Source organism: Salmo salar, chromosome ssa03 (assembly GCF_905237065.1).
Source record: "Salmo salar chromosome ssa03, Ssal_v3.1, whole genome shotgun sequence".
Taxonomy (NCBI): Eukaryota; Metazoa; Chordata; class Actinopteri; order Salmoniformes; family Salmonidae; genus Salmo; species Salmo salar.
In genome coordinates, this window is record NC_059444.1 from 58,114,763 (window position 1) to 58,132,696 (window position 17,934).

General features: G+C 44.2%; 1 protein-coding gene across 2 annotated transcripts in view; it reads left to right on the forward strand.

The window, feature by feature from the left end:
- Window positions 1-5,550: 5,550 nt before the first annotated feature.
- LOC106600822 (rap guanine nucleotide exchange factor-like 1) overlaps window positions 5,551-17,934 on the forward strand; it is a 31,448-nt gene continuing 19,064 nt past the window's right edge. For both annotated transcript variants that reach the window (XM_014192521.2, XM_014192522.2), the window contains exon 1: window positions 5,551-6,786. In XM_014192521.2, coding sequence (XP_014047996.1) covers window positions 6,405-6,786 — 382 coding nt within the window. In that variant the 5' untranslated portion in view covers window positions 5,551-6,404. The remainder of the gene's footprint in view (window positions 6,787-17,934) is intronic.

A 17,934-nucleotide genomic window follows, 5' to 3' on the forward strand; every position in this document is an offset into this window, starting at 1 on the left:
TAATTGATTAATTGGCTTCCATCCAACCCCTGACTTCTTCACAAACAGTCTGTTAGGCTATGCTCTTTCTTTGATGCCTCAGCCCTTGCAATATGAATTTATTCAATTCTTTAACATAACAGCATATTTGTTACCATGTCCATTATACCTCACTGAGGTGAAAAATAACAACCCACTAATCCGCGGTCCATTATATTAGGTGCCTGCCGTGGAACCGTGTTATTCTGTTATTGTCACAGGTTATGACTGCCACCTGTCCATATAGACAGCACCCATCCACCCACAATTAACAATGGGCCATGGGCCATTTGACCAAATAGGCACATCCACAACAAAATAGGAGATAGAGCAAGACGACACCACAACTGACATATATAACTGTCTTGTTCTACAACTGACTTATAGAACTGTCTTGTTCTGCAACTGACTTATAGAACTGTCTTGTTCTGCAACTGACTTATAGAACTGTCTTGTTCTTGACCGGTGTGTATAAAGGGTTAACCTGCCACACACGTGTGTTTTCAGCAGGGCTCTAGCCTTTTGAGGACCCTAGGCAGGATTTGGTTTGAAAGCCCCCCTCACCTCCTGGGCAAAACATTTTAGTGGTGCCCCTTTTGACTGCAGAGAGAAATAATTTACTGTATATCTACACATTTTGCCATGGGTGGAGAAAGTTTTTCAGTTTTAAAGCTAATTTCATTCAATTCTACACATTTTGGCATGTTTGTTTTTTCAAATATTTTTGGTGCTTTTTTCACAAGTATGTGGTGAATTTTCAAAACTAAGTAGAAACTCTAAACCCTATCTTATGTTCCGAACCTTTGATTGAGTATTCATTGGGGTTTCACACATCGTTCATGAAATCAAAGTTGTCAGTAAAATACCATCAGAACATTTAGTGTAGTGACCAATACATCCAGTGGAGATTTTAGCAAGTTAAATCTTGGTGGGGCAAACTCCCCAGAAATGTTTTAGATGCATGCCAGCAAAACCCACAACACAACACTAAACAATACATTAATTGCACTATAACGATGACAAACGATGCCCACAAACTGTTAAAAACATAGCTGATATGGCTGACTTGCTTAAACAAATGTGGTTTCTACTAAAAATTGAGATGTACAGTGAGGGGAAAAAAGTATTTGATCCCCTGCTGATTTTGTACGTTTGCCCACTGACAAAGAAATGATCAGTCTATAATTTCAATGGTAGGTTTATTTGAACAGTGAGAGACAGAATAACAACAAAAAAATCCAGAAAAACGCATGTGAAATATGTTATAAATTGATTTGCATTTTAATGAGGGAAATAAGTATTTGACCCCCTCTCAATCAGAAAGATTTCTGGCTCCCAGGTGTCTTTTATACAGGTAACAAAGGGAGTGCTCCTAATCTCAGCTTGTTACCTGTATAAAAGACACCTGTCCACAGAAGCAATCAATCAATCAGATTCCAAACTCTCCACCATGGCCAAGACCAAAGAGCTCTCCAAGGATGTCAGGGACAAGATTGTAGACCTACAAGACCATCGCCAAGCAGCTTGGTGAGAAGGTGACAACAGTTGGTGCGATTATTCGCAAATGGAAGAAACACAAAAGAACTGTCAATCTCCCTCGGCCTGGGGCTCCATGCAAGATCTCACCTCGTGGAGTTGCAATGATCATGAGAATGGTGAGGAATCAGCCCAGAACTACACGGGAGGATCTTGTCAATGATCTCAAGGCAGCTGGGACCATAGTCACCAAGAAAACAATTGGTAACACACTACGCCGTGAAGGACTGAAATCCTGCAGTGCCCGCAAGGTCCCCCTGCTCAAGAAAGCATATATACATGCCCGTCTGAAGTTTGCCAATGAACATCTGAATGATTCAGAGGACAACTGGGTGAAAGTGTTGTGGTCAGATGACACCAAAATGGAGCTCTTTGGCATCAACTCAACTCGCCGTGTTTGGAGGAGGAGGAATGCTGCCTATGACCCCAAGAGCACCATCCCCACCGTCAAACATGGAGGTGGAAACATTATGCTTTGGGGGTGTTTTTCTGCTAAGGGGACAGGACAACTTCACCGCATCAAAGGGACGATGGACGGGGTCATGTACCGTCAAATCTTGGGTGAGAACCTCCTTCCCTCAGCTAGGGCATTGAAAATGGGTCATGGATGGGTATTCCAGCATGACAATGACCCAAAACACACGGCCAAGGCAACAAAGGAGTGGCTCAAGAAGAAGCACATTAAGGTCCTGGAGTGGCCTAGCCAGTCTCCAGACCTTAATCACATAGAAAATCTGTGGAGGGAGCTGAAGGTTCGAGTTGCCAAACGTCAGCCTCGAAACCTTAATGACTTGGAGAAGATCTGCAAAGAGGAGTGGGACAAAATCCCTCCTGAGATGTGTGCAAACCTGATGGCCAACTACAAGAAACATCTGACCTCTGTGATTGCCAACAAGGGTTTTGCCACCAAGTACTAAGTCATGTTTTGCAGAGGGGTCAAATACTTATTTCCCTCATTAAAATGCAAATCAATTTATAACATTTTTGACATGCGTTTTTCACAATTTTTTGTTGTTGTTATTCTGTCTCTCACTGTTCAAATAAACCTACCATTGAAATTATAGACTGATCATTTCTTTGTCAGTGGGCAAACGTACAAAATCAGCAGGGGACCAAATACTTTTTTCCCTCACTGTACAAACTATGGCATAAGGGAACGACGAGTGGATAAGAGGTAATCCGTCATTTCGATTAAGACATTAACGAGCGAGCTAGGACAGACGTTGTCAATATAACTATTTGTTCAGCGCTTTTAAAATGTACAACGACAGAATTCACAACATGGGCCGTTCTTTCAGTATTCTAACCATAGGATAAATAAAGGGGGCATATAAGCAGACAATGAAAGCTCTTACAATATTCAATGATTACATTTCTCTAAAACAGGCTATAGGCTACATGTGCACCACCAAGTCAAAACAGTAGGCTAAGTTATGAGGGGGAAAGGGACCCAATTATTAGGGTGAGGCACATGTGCTACTAACAGCTTACTACACAACATACACTTAGTCTTACTTTCTTAGCTACAGTATATTTATCTCCCTGGCCTATTACATCATTTATGCAGCAGCATACAATACATTTTTGGACTCACCTTGTTGTGATGTGCTCACTTGAACAGGAAGGTGGGCAGCGGTCCTTCGTGGGAAAATGTTATCATCAAAGTCTGGCATTCTCAGGATTTATGGTGCTTTCAAGACAACTGGGAACTAGGAAAAAAAACAAGGTTGAATCATGATGTCTGTGATCTTCAGGTCAGAGCTCTAAAAAGAGGCCAGAGTTCCCGAGTTGGAATTCCGAGTTAGAGGACCATTCAAAATGTATTTTCCAAGTCAGAGCTCATTTTTTTTGAGTTCCCAGTTGTCTTGAACACGGCAGAAGTCATGCTGAATTGACAGCATGGCCTATGAATTCAACCTTTTCTGGCTCATGGCATGTGAATATTTATCTTTTTCAAACTTAGAAAAGAGACCCATAAACCCAGATTTGGACCACACATCCACTCCACTGAATAGCAGGCTAGTGATTGTTTTGCAATGATTGCAGTTAGTCATTGATTCCTTCCAAACCACTCATTGTTAAATGTGTTATTTCCAAATTGTTATGTAATGTTTATGTCCAATGGCCAATGAGCGCCGATACGTTTTATCTGTAATTTCTCTTCATATGACAAGGATTGAAAGGAATTTGCCAGTAGATTGTCGACGTGATTCATGATGACTGCTAGCTTGCTAGCTAAGATTTTGAAAGTATAATGTTGACATGATCAGTCCAATCAAAGCTACAGTAGATATGTGATTTGACATTTTATCTGTGGCCAATGACCTTGAGCCTTCTTGGATGGGCACTTCTAATGTAACTCTATGGCAGCACCCAAGGGGCTTGAATTTTCTAGCACACCCTGTAGATTTTGCGGCAATGTAATGTCCCCATGAGTGACAGAACACAGAGCCAATCACGGCGCAACTAGAGAACATTACCAACCCAGACGCAATGTATTTTCAGCTTGCTGCCCCACCACCACAGAAAGCACTGAGCTAGGCTGACACACTTGCATTTTGGAGCTGCCTTACTCAACAAAGCAAAAAAGACACCATGTTTGTCTTTTACTTTGTTTGCGAACTGATAGGTGACACATAATGCCAAAATAACAATATATATCGTTTTTTTTTTTTTTTTTGCTAAACAGGTGGGGCTCAAAACAGATGGGCCTCTCCATTTAGTTATTTTAACAACCATTTAATCCAACAGAAAAAATACAAGGTACACATTTCAAAGCTTATTTTTGAAGCACTGAATAGAACAAATAGAAGATGGTAAACATACACTGAGTATACAAATCATTAGGAACATCTTCCTAATATTGAGTTGCCCACCCTTTTGCCCTCAGAACACTCTCAATTTGTCGGGGCATGGACTCTACATGGTGTCGAAAGTGTTCCACAGGCACGCTGGTCCAAGTTGACTCCAATGCTTTCCACAGTTGTGTCAAGTTGGCTGGAATTCCTTTGGGGGGGTGGACCATCCTTGATACACACGAGAAAACGTTGAGCGTGAAAATCGCAGCAGCGTTGCAGTTCTTGACACACTCGGACGTGCGCGCCTGGCACCTACTACCATATCCGCTCGAAGGCATTTAAATATTTTGTCTTGCCCATTCACCCTCTGAGTGGCACACATACACAATCCATGTCTCAATGATTAAAAAAAATCCTTCTTTAACCTGTCTCCTCCTATCCATCAACACTAGTTATCGTGTATTTAATAGGTGACAGCAATGAGGGATCATAGCTTCCAACCAGATTCACCTGGTCAGTCTATTTCATGGAAAGAGCAGGTGTTCCTAATGATTTGTGCACTCAGTGTAATTGTCCATACAGTATTTGACTAACTTGACATGCACCATAAAAAATGTTTTTGTATCCAACGGCTGGTTGTGAGCATGTTGAGAAATATGTTAGTCTTACAGTTACATTGTCCTTATACAGTACTAGGACAAATCATCAGAAATAGAGGTATTGTAAAGTAGCTATTGTAAAAATGTAGCATGGCGTTGTATGCCATTTCTGCTCCATGCGACATTGTACAAGATCACAGTTTCTATGTGACTTATCAACTGATACAGTATCACCTGTTTCTCTGCTTGCAACGTACCCTTAGTGCCCGGTTGGTAATTCAGCCATGATTACTACAAGTTTAGAGAGCTGCGTAAACGAACTTATCAATCAAAACATTGTTAGCTGACATGGGCTAATTGAGTGCTTGTCAGTGACTGACATAACTAGAGGAAGACTGCTGAGGCACAACTACATTTCGAAATTGCCCCTTGTGTATATTACTATTCTAACGCTAAATAGTAAGTTAAGACCCCAACACCCCAAAAAATTAAAGTTGTTTTTTGTTGGTCGTGGCCCCCTAGCGGCCGGTGGCATTAGGCGACCACCTATGTCGCTTATGCCTAGAGCCGGCCCTGGTTTTCAGTGGGAGTGAGCAGCTGCCATTCAGCGAGCACTGAGGAGCACTGACGGTAACTGCAGATGAAGGGAGGGAGTGGGCGAGTTAATATAGCAGCGGTCCCAAATTCAGCACATACACACACCCGCGAAGAGTTTGAGTGAAAGAGAGAGGGAGGGAGTGTGTTTGTCCACGCAGAGCTCGAACAACTGCATTCAAACGGAGAAGGGGAGAGGGAAACGGCTGCTACTTATCTGAACAAGCTTCCACACATACCGAGGAGCCGAGGCCATTCCCACTGGCGATATTACTGCAGTAGATTGCTTTGACGCCAGCAGTAAGAGATACCTCATGCGGCAGAGACTCGTCGCATTTGTCGGTGGTTAAAAAGCTACTGGGGCGCCTATTTACCAACCCCCGCTGTTATCCTTATATTTTGTTTCGGCTTATCTCATTCTCTGCTGAGTGTGTGTTTATTCGTCACCTTGCGTTCGTCATCCAGTGTATTTTGGCCGCTGCTTGAAACTGACAAACACTGTTCCTTGACGCGCCCGAAACGTCTGCAGAGGTGGAGGAGACGCCAGGGAGCGGTTGTTGTGGAGCAGGTTTGGATATTTTGCGATAAAAGCTACTCAACCAGAACGCGCAGTCGTGTGTGAGCACGCTGTCGCCGATGTCAATAGACTGCTGCTTCACAAATCGGATTTTTACACTGCCCTTTTAAAATCATGATTTGACAAATGGGTTAATTATCGCCATGCAAGAGCTTACTACGAAGACCGGTCAATAGAATTACGCATGGATGCTTGTATAATGTAGTCACGTTAGTTCCTGCAGAGGTATTCAGTTAATATCAATCACCATCGAAAAAAGCCTTATTGCGGTATTGTATCAAAATGCCGGCTGGAATGAAGCCCCTGGAAAAGTTTTTGAAGAAACAGACAACGGCGCTCACTCGAGCTGGTGGCTTTGGGGAGAAGGCAACTGGCACTGGTGCTTCTCGGCGGCGAGCCAGCCTGTCTCGGGTGGTTCCGTTTTTCAGGGAAACTTCTCCAGAGAGCGGTCCGGCCAGGGAGGTGTTCAGCCCGGACACTGAGGAAGCACCGTGCTGGCCCTCGGCCACTGCGGACATTAGGAGCCCGTCGCTGTCTAGTGATGAGCAAAGCTCCGAGGCGAGTCTGGACACGAGCTGGACCCCGCTGCCTGCGGACACACCGGACAACCTGGCGCTGGCGCTCCTGGACAGTGTGGCGGGCAAACGATATGGCAACTGCACAGGTAAATTGACCTTGTCAATCAACAGCATCACACTCAGTGGTTTGACTAATTCCTCAACTGTTTCACACCAAGTCATGGTGTTCTTGCGTTTCACTTTGGCCAATTAGCCAAGAAATTCACTTGTCAAAGGTATGTAGCCCATCCAGGAACCCCAAACTACCATTTGGTCCTTGATTAGGCTATATCCTAGTCTATAGGCCTACATAGGCTATTGAAAATAACTAAGCTTTTGCTTTTTTCCTCCTTTTTCTCATAACAATAACAGAAACCCCAAATACTCAGTCAGTGATCTATTCCAGGCTGTAGAATGAGGGATTTGGCGGTGGTTCCGTCCCATCATTGCCTTGTTATACTATCTTATTCAACGGTTACATAAGAACGTCTGGCCTCGTTAAGAACAATAAAAGCCTGTTATTTAAATGGAAGGTCCAGATGTTTCTCACCCCTCAGAAAATAAGACCTCGCCAAATTAATCACATTTATGCTTTACATTTGTGACACTTAAACCAAAAACGAAAGTCGCCCAAAATCTAATGTATAGCCTCGGTTTATTAAACAAAAACATTTTTGATTGAGCTCATTTGCACTTGCCGATTACAGTAGCAGCATGTCTTTCATATGGAAACTGGCTGCTTCATGATCAGCCATGGAGGAAAGCGCTAGTCTTCGCACATTGGCTGCTGAGTTTGTGCATTTATTTATTTATTTCTAAAAACGAGGTCATGATTCTCATCCTAAAAGACAATGTTTCTGTTGGCAGCTAAAGAGCAGACGATACAATTTGTTTTATTCTGGAGTGGGCCTTGCGTGGAGCGTCTCAAATAGAAGCAAGTTCTACTTTAGCGCTTGGCTACGCAGACGCTCGTTCACGCACGCGAGCTGGTTGGGTGAAATGATTGAAAAACATGTATGTGTACATTTTTATTTTGCATCGCTCGCTCACGCAATGTAGCCAGTGAGGTTTGCATGTAATGCCTCCATAGGGAAAAGTAATCTTCAACTGAGTCAGATTACGTTACTGAGTTTGGGTAATCCAAAAGTTAGGCTACTGATTACAATTTTGAACAGGTAACTGTAACGGATTACAATTAGAAAGCAACCAACGCGGAGCCCAGATTTGTATACACTGTAATATAGCAACCATAAACATATGTATGTGATGGAGCTGGTGATGGGTTATTGGAATGGTGCCAGAGAAGATTCCCAAGCAGTTGTTGAAGTGAAGTACGTTAGTGGTTATAATGTGATTTATTCCTATCTTGTGGGGGATGGTTGGTGAGCGATACACTGCATTAGATGACACCACCGCTGTCAATATCTACCTTTGAGTGAAGCCTCCAGTGTGTCCATTTTTACTATGCATCTCATTGTGAGTTTTTTTCCCCCCCACTGCTTATCTTTCAACAAGTCAGGATTTAACCGAGTTTTCCAAGGTAGATTGCCAAGGCTTCCTGTGTAACATGCAGATTTCCCTCCCAGCCAATCCTTGAATTCTGCTCAATTTATCTGTTGTGTTGGTTGTTGCGTGATGCGGGTTTCACACACAGTCACACAATTGCCAGATCTCTCTGGAAAATCCAATAGATTTATCAAGTACAACTGTGATGTGCCGGTCAGGCATTATTACAGGCAACAATGAACAGATCAGTAGAATATGATCAGGAAATGTCTCAGAATGAACACCTGCAATGAACTGTGTGGAGGACACATATTGAGACCTACTGTTTAGTGATAATCCATATCAGTTCCTGGTGCTCTGTTGCAGGAGGAATCTGCTCTACCTAGGTTCACATAGTGCATAAGGGTTCAATGTACCTCCTGTAAATGATCTTAGAACTATTCTGCTTGCGGGCAACCATCCCCCATTATGCATTGTAAGGCCGGTGTACCTCCTGTCCTATGACCCCTTGACCTCGCCAACCTGCTCCCCAGGTCATCCTGTATGCTCCTGTTAAACTGACTGAGCATGCTTGAATTCCCCTCTCTCGCGCTGTTGTTTTTCTGTCAATTTCCCCCTACAGCATTTTACAGGAGAAGACTTATCTCCACTGCATCATTCATAAGAAGAGAGAAGCGGCATCGTAGTGCTAGAGATGGAATTGGCTCTGTATAGCAGCCAATAGTCATGTTTGAAACTGCAGATGTAATTCCAGAATGTATGTCTGATTCCCGAATGAATCAAAATGGGAGATTTTAGTGATAAATGGGTTGATGTTAAACCTGATCTGTGTATGCTTTGAGTTTGACAAATACGCAGGGAACTTGGTTGGCGTACGGCTGAAGAGGGTTCATGAGAGTTCATCTGGTCCATTCCAAAAGGTCACTATTCTGTTTGACTTTTATTTGTCTGACTCATTTTTCTCTTTGATTTATTTCCCTCCAGCGAGCTGCGTTGGTGTTATGAACACTTAGTGAACTACAATCCAGATGGCTTAAATATGTTTATTCTCGTTTAACCTGTTTCTTGGAGGGCCAAGTTTGCTGCTGTTTGGATGGGGATGTTCTAGAATATGTAAAAAAAAAAAAAAAAAGCGTGGCTAATCCAGGATTAGTTAACAATAGCGGACCTGCCCACCCTTTCATGTGGAGCAGAAATTAATCTTTGGATTATGGATCTAGGTTGGATCTTGATCCTGCCTTCTAGTCAAAATGTTTCTTATTAGGAAGTGTGTGTGTGTGTGTGTGTCTGTTGGATGCACATGTGTTTATGGTGAAACAATGTCAACACGGTCCACTACGACCCGAACACTGCATGCTCCCCAACCTTATGACCCCCTGTCTCACACACTCCTATATGACACTCTACCTGACACACTTGAGTACTCCACACCATATAACATTTTCCCACTGCATACCACAGTGCTCTCACAGAGATACTATGCACCAGGCTGTCCATATCAGCAGTCCCAGATCAGTGTTGGCTGAGTGGCGCTCCAGATGAACACCATAAACCCTCTGAGTCACTGCCCTCTGCTTGCGCGTGTGTGTGTGTGTGTGTGTGTGTGTGTGTGTGTGTGTGTGTGTGTGTGTGTGTGAGAGAGAGACACAGTGCCGCAGGTAAAGAACAGATTATAAGCATTTTGACAGCCCCTAAAAAGTCCCGTCCTTTTCGAGGTCAACGGCAATGCTCTTACGTAACCCTGTTTACCTTGTGGTTTCATTTCTCGTCCAACCACGCTATTGGTTCTAGGACCAGGCGTGTTGAGGCAAGGGTTAGGCAATTTTTAGCTGTGTACAGTCTCGCAAAACGGTCTGTTAATGAAGCCATGTCTGACTCGTGATACGTGTTACAACTTAGGAAACCCCACGTCTACAGTCCATTCCCACTATTATTGTCTGATAAATAGTCCAAATGAAAACAGATGGATAGACTATCATCATAATAACAAAGAGGGGAATTTGCCACTCCACATCCTGTGTATTTGGACAGTACACATTCTTAGTATACTATAGTATTGCATGTAAAAGCACGGAACTAAACAAGTAGTGGAGATTTAGACCAGTCACCCATGGGTACAATAATGGGTTAAAATGGCTATGGTCGATACAGACGAGGGTGTCAGGGCGCTGGAGATGCTGCAGCAGTTGCTTACAGTGCAGAACAGTACATGGCTGGTTTGTCTTGCAGAATGACGAGGACTTGGGGGTTTGATGTTGGCTTTGAAACACTTGCAATGCAGAGGGAACGTGTCTTGTATCAAGTTCCACATCAGTTATTCACAAAGCCAAGTGGGATGTTTAAACTAGACTTTGACTTTGCTTGATGCTCTCATTGCTTTGCATTCCACATCCAGCGATACACTCCTTAGGCAGTTGTTCTGATACTCTGAGCCACGCAGCTGAAAAGTCTTGTGGAACGGAAGGGAGCGGAGGAAAAGGGACAAAGTGCAGAGAGAAAATGCGATTGCATTGGGCTGTGTGGGAGGGATTCGGATGATTCTTTTATGGAAAGAAAGAGGGATTAAAAGAGAAGCGGCTGCGTAGTGCCCACTCCTTTTGGATGCTTTTACATAAGGAGAGGAGGGACGGCTGACCCTCCCCTTCCTCTCTACATGCCTGCACTTTCCTCTCAAGCCCACGCACCTTGACCACTGTGGAGAGGAGAGCACGATGGGGCGGTCCAGGGATGATTGACTTGCCTTTACTTAGTGTGTGTGTGAGTGTATATGTGTTTCAATCTCTGTATGTTTTTTTGCATGCGTGTGCGCTTGGATGCATGCGTTTGCATTTCTGTACTTTTTCGCTTGGATGGATGTGTGCGTTGATGTGCTTGCATAAGAGTGTGTGAGAGTGGGTTGGAGCATGTCTGTGTGCCCGGCATGGAAAAGAGGCTCTCCAGCACAGCACCTGTTCACATGGCAACCAGCACTTCCAGGGAAGCAGCAGGAGGAGGAGTGGGAGGAAGAGAAACAGAGGGAATGCAGGAAGGAAGGAGATGAGTGTTTTGAGAACATGAGACTTGGGAGAGACTGATTAGAGGTTTCATAAACTATATGGACAGTGTGCCAGCCAGTGGGAGGAAGAGGGGGACAGAGAGACTGAGCAAAATACTCTTGTTAACTGGCTTCTATAGCATAAGGATGTTCTCATCTAATCAGCACTTCTTTATCTACTAGCTTATCCAGGTGGCGTGACGACAAGTAGATCAGTGCAGTGGCTTCTTTCTCTCAGTTGGCAGTTTGGTACTAATTCGTATTGACCATCCAGTGAGAGTCGGGTTGCAGCAGCCTTGCCAGCCGGTTTGTGACTATGACTTACCCTGGTGAACTGCTACACCACTTGACATCCTTTGATGTGACCGGAGCGGTGGTTCTTATCTCTGCCATGCGGTGTGCAACATTAGGCACACACGCTCGCGCACAGATGGCCCCGGGCACGTTGGGGGAAACGCCGCTAGCCAGCGGCAGTAATAACAACCCTTCTTCCTCTGTCCCTCCCCCTGTAACACTGAATACTGACCCAGGGACAGGCCTAATCGTAGGGGATGGTAGACCAATCAACTTGGCAGGCTTAGGAATCTGATTTGGGAACAGTTGTATTAGAGAGAGAGGATTGACTGTCATGGGAACTGTCAGGTTACATTTAAGGGACACACACTCAATCCAGGGCCAAGAAGCATACTCTCTCCAGAATGGTCCCCAGCATAAGGACCAGAGGAAGATGGACATGCTACATGATGATAAACTGAGAGGGTTTGGGGAAGGCATGAAGCAACTATGGCAGGTGCATTGTTATTTATTTTATTTTTGTTTATTTTATTTCACCTTTATTTAACCAGGTAGGCCAGTTGAGAACAAGTTCTCATTTACAACTGCGACCTGGCCAAGATATGGCAAAGCAGTGCGACACAAACAACACATGGAATAAACAAGCGTACAGTCAATAACACAATAGAAAAAAAGAAAGTCTATATACAGTGTGCAAATGGCAGAGGAGGTAAGGCAAGAAATAGGCCATACTAGCGAAGTAATTGCAATTTAGCAAATTAACACTGGAGTGATAGATGTGCAGATGATGATGATGTGCAAGTAGAAATACTGGTGTGCAAAAAAGTAAATAAAAACGATATGGGGATGAGGTAGGTAGATTGGATGGGCTATTTACAAATGGGCTGTGTACAGCTGCAGTGATCGGTAAGCTGCTCAGATAGCTGATGCTTCAAGCTAGTGAGGGACATATAAGTCTCCAACTTCAGCAATTTTTTTTCTTCAATTCGTTCCAGTCATTGGCAGCAGAGAACTGGAAGGAAAGGCGGCCAAAGTAGGTGTTGGCTTTGGGGATGACCAGTGAGAGATACCTGCTGGAGCGTGTGCTACGGGTGGGTGTTGTTATGGTGACCAGTGAGCTGAGATAAGGTGGCGCTTTACCTAGCAAAGACTTATAGATGACCTGGAGCCAGTGGGTCTTGCGACGAATATGTAGCGAGGGCCAGCCGACGAGAGCATACAGGTCCCAGTGGTGGGTGGTATATGGAGCTTTGGTGACAAAACGGATGGCACTGTGATAAGTTTGCTAAGTAGAGTGTTGGAGGCTATTTTGTAAATGACATCGCCAAAGTCGAGGATCGGTAGGATAGTCACTTTTACGAGGGTATGTTTGACAGCGTGAGTGAAGGAGGCTTTGTTGCGAAATAGGAAGCCGATTCTAGATTTTATTTTGGATTGGAGATGTTTAATAGGAGTCTGGAAGGAGAGTTTACAGTCTAGCCAGACTCCTAGGTATTTGTAGTTGTCCACATATTCTAAGTCAGAACCGTCCATAGTAGTGATGCTAGTCGGGCGGGCGGGTGTGGGCAGCGAACGGTTGAAAAGCATGCATTTAGTTTTACTAGTGTTTAAGAGCAGTTGGAGGCCACGGAAGGAGTGTTGTATGGCATTGAAGCTTGTTTGGAGGTTTGTTAACAGTGTCCAAAGAAGGGCCAGATGTATACAGAATGGTGTCGTCTGCATAGAGGTGGATCAGGGAATCACCCACAGCAAGAGCGACATCGTTGATATATAAAGAGAAAAGAGTCGGCCTGAGAATTGAACCCTGTGGTACCCCCATAGACTGCCAGAGGTCCGGACAACAGGCCCTCCGATTTGACACACTGAACTCTATCTGAGAAGTAGTTTGTGAACCAGGCGAGGCAGTCATTTGAGAATTCAAGGCTGTTGAGTCTGCCGATAAGAATACAGTGATTGACAGAGTTGAAAGCCTTGGCCAGGTTGATTAAGATGGCTGCACAGTACAGTCTTTTATCGATGGCAGTTAGGATATCGTTTAGTACCTTGAGCGTGGCTGAGGTGCACCCGTAGCCAGCTCGGAAACCGGATTGCACAGCGGAAAAGGTACGGTGGGATTCGAAATGATCAGTGATCTGTTTGTTAACTTGGCTTTCGAAGACTTTAGAGAGGCAGGGTAGGATGGATATAGGTCTTTAACAGTTTGGGTCTAGAGTGTCACCCCCTTTGAAGAGGGGGATGACCGCAGGAGATTTCCAATCTTTAAGGATCTCGGACGATACAAAAGAGAAGTTGAACAGACTGGTAATAGGGGTGGCAACAATGGCGGCGGATAATTTTAGAGAGGGTCCAGATTGTCTATCCCAGCTGATTTGTATGTGTCCAGGTTATGCAGCTCTTTCAGAACATCTGCTATCTGGATTAGCTGAGAGTATGCTCTGACCACACAGTGTGTAGAGCAAAATGTTAGTAGTTCAAACTTTCCAACAAAAGCATTGTGCGGTTGGAGAAATTGAGGAAGGGTGAAAGGCATATGTTTGCAGTCGCCATCTCCTCCGGTGTTCTGCTGTTAGAAAGGCTCAAACAGAGACCCATCAATCCCAACCTTCAGTTCCAACATGGTTAAATGTGTGAAAGCAGCCAAAAGGTCACAGCAGCTGCATTGAAGGGCAAAGACTAAAACTGAGGAAAAACATCTAGCCTTTTTCTTTGTTGGTGTAGTCTATTGATTTAAGGGTGTTTCCCGTGGCATCCATGTGTGTTTGTACATGTGCACTTATTTTATATCTATATCTATATAGAGATAGAGATATATATATATATATATACACACACACATTACCAGTCAAGTTTGGACACCTACTCATTCCAGGGTTTTTCTTTATTTGTACTATTTTCTACATTGTAGAATAATAGTGAAGACAAAACTATGAAATAACATATTTGGAATCATGTAGTAAACAAGTCAAAATATAGTTGAGATTCTTCAAAGTAGCCACCCTTTGCCTTGATGACAGCTTTGCACACTCTTGGCATTCTCTCAACCAGCTTCATGAGGAATGCTTTTCCAACAGTCTTGAAGGAGTTCCCACATATGCTGAGCACTTGTTGGCTGCTTTTCCTTCCCTCTGCGGTCCGACTCATCCCAAACCATCTCATTTGGGTTGAGGTCGGGTGATTGTGGAGGTCAGGTCATCTGATGCAGCACTCCATCACTCTCCTTTGTAAAATAGCTCTTACACAGCCTGGAGGTGTGTTGGGTCATTGTCCTGTTGAAAAACAAATGATAGTCCCACTAAGCGCAAACCAGATAGGATGGCGTATCACTGCAGAATACTGTGGTAGCCATGCCTGATTCACGCAGTCTCCTCTGAAATGTTGATGTTGAGGTGTGTCTGTTACTTGAACTCTGTGAAGCATTTATTTGGGCTGCAATTTCTGAGGCTGGTAACGCTATTGAACTTATCCTCTGCAGCAGAAGTAACTATGGGTCTTCCTTTCCTGTGGCAGTCCTCATGAGAGCCAGTTCCATCATAGCGCTTGATGGATTTTGTGACTGCACTTGAAGAAACTTTAAAAGTTCATAATTTTCATAATTGACTGACCTTCATGTCTTAAAATAAGAATGGAGTGTTGTTTCTCTTTGCTTATTTGAGCTGTTCTTGCCATAATATGGACTTAGCCCTATTTGGTAAAATACCATCTTCTGTATACCACCCTTACCTTGTCACAACACAACTGTTTGTTTGATTGGCGCAAACGCATTAAGAAAGAAAGAAATTGCACAAATTAACTTTCAACAAAGCACACCTGTTAATTGAAATGCATTCCAGGTGACTACCTCATGAAGCTGGTTGAGAGAATGCCAAAAGTGTTCAAAGCTGTCAAGGCAAAGGATGACTACTTTGAAGAATGTCAAATATAAAATATATTTTGATTACACTTTTTTTGTTTGTTTACTACATGATTCCATATGTGTTATTTCATAGTTTTGATGTCTTCACTATTATTCTACTTAAAAAAAAATTTTAAAACACTGGAATGAGTATGTCCAAACTTTTGACTGGTACTGTATGAATGTGTCCTGTAGCATTAACCACAGTGGTGGGAAAGTCAAATAAAAGTTGATTTGTCACGTGCGCCGAATACAACAGGTGTAGACCTTACAGTGAAACGCTTACTTACAGGCTCTAATCAACAGTGCAATTTCAACAACAAAAAAGGTATTAGGTGAACAATAGGTAAGTAAAGAAATAAAAACAACAGTGAAAAAAAACACAACCTTCAAGTATGTGACTGGCAAAGGCATTGCCTCAACTTGGATGGCCTTGGGTGCATATTTGAGCCTTGCTGCAAGCTCACTGGAGCGAGTGGCCAGACAAGTCTCTCCACTGCCCAAAATGGAAGGTTGCGGTTGGGGAGGGGATGCCGCAGAGTAGCTACTGGGTGCAGTTTGAATTAGGTTACTATGAACAGCAGGGAACCACTGCTGCATGTCTGTGTTTGTCACCATTTTGGTTTAGGGTTACTTATTAAATCCAGATTGTCCATACATATCTGTGTGTGACTTTTTCCACTGCCGTATCGACACAGGATTGCGTATGTGTTTTTATATTTGCCCTGATGTTAATTTGCATCTCAACGGCTGTGTGTTTGGAGGTGGAGAATGGGAATTGGCGTGGGGAAGATGCACCAGATTAGTGGAACAAGCGCCCACAGGCCGATGCAGAGTACACACACTCGCCCACACACACACTCTCTACCTCTCCATCTGACTGCTTCATGCTGAAACCCAAACACTTAAGAGAGAGCTGAGAGGGCGTGTGTTTTTGTATGCGCATAGTAAGGTAGAGTACAGTCAAAGAGATAAGGTCACCATAGAAACGGGATGCGTATCCCAGTTTATATAACTGCATACCAGACTAGTTCGGCTGGTAGCTAGGGATGGGCTGAAATCTGCCTTTCTGTCTCTCCAATATCAAATTTATTTATAAAGCCCTTTTTACATCAGCAGATGTCACTAAGTGTTGTACAGAAACCCAGCCTAAAACCCCAAACAGCAAGCAATGCAGGTGTAGAAGCACGGTGGCTAGGAAAGACTCTCTAGAACGGCCGGAACATAGGAAGAAACCTAGTGAGGAACTAGGCTCTGAGGGGTGGCCAGTCCTCTAATGGCTGTGCTGGGTGGAGGTTATAAGAGTACGTGGCCATTAAGGACAGATTGTTCATCAAGATGACCAGCAGGGTCACAGTGGTTGTAGAGGGTGCTACAGGTCAGCACCTCAGGAGTAAATGTCTTGTTTTTGAATCAGTCCCACTGGTTCAGATCCAAACCACATGTACAGCTGCTGCTTTATGAACGTTCTCCAGACCTTGTGTTGTTATGAGGCTAAACCCCTTCCACCCTGGTATAAGGTGGTCCACAGCTGGGACTTGAACCACAACCTCCTTCCGTCTCTCCATCCTGCCATTTTCCACCCCTGAAGGGAGTGTGCACTCCTCCCCTCCCAGCCTTTATGCTTCCTGCAGGGCCAGAGAGAAAGGGGGATGAAGGACAGGGTGTACTTCAAGGCTGTATGCTCTGCCCACTTCACCACCACCACAGCCCTCTTGCCGTTTGGATTGAGGCACAGACTGTGGGAGGTGGGTAGTAGTGCTTTTACCCTGAGATCAGGGGCATTGCAGGGAGGGAGTGTTTAAAAAAACTATAATAATTATATTCATGCACAAGTGTTTGAATGAGAGAGTCTGTAAATTAGTTGAGTTTGTGGACGTGCCTGTATGTGTAGTGTCCATTTGGGATAATCTACCTCTGTATGAATGTGCACGCACGTTTATGTGTACGTGTGCGTGGGGGTGCACATGTTTTGAGATTCTGGGCGTATGTGTTTTGTCTCTGTGTTTATGTGGGAGTTGGATTTGCGCTCCTCTCTCCCACTCCTGTCATGCGGAGCAGTGTGCTCACTTCTAATCTGAGCCAGAGATTTTCTGCACTTTAAGCTCCAGCATAATACGTGGCGGGAGGGGAGAAGGCGAGAGAACAGGCTCTGGAGAGAGGGAGAGTGGGGAAAATGTCTCTCCACCCTGTTACGTGCACCGATCCATCTCCGGCACATGCTATTTTTCTCTCTTTGTCGTGGAGGTTGGACACTGTATTAGTTTGACAGAGGAGCAGGGAGATTATCAGTGGCCATCTCTCTCTGTTACCACTGTGTGGATCCAAGAGCCTGTCACAATGGGTCTTCCCCCTCGTCTAGAAGGTGAATGACCTGAACAGACGTCACCAATGAAACACAGTGGCAACCTGCCCGAGAGCCCGGCAGCCGTATTGGATGAGTCAAACATGATGACTTCTCTCAGATCTATACTGGCCTCTTACTATGAGACTTTAGCATGTAAGCTACACATGAAACAAACAGGGAAT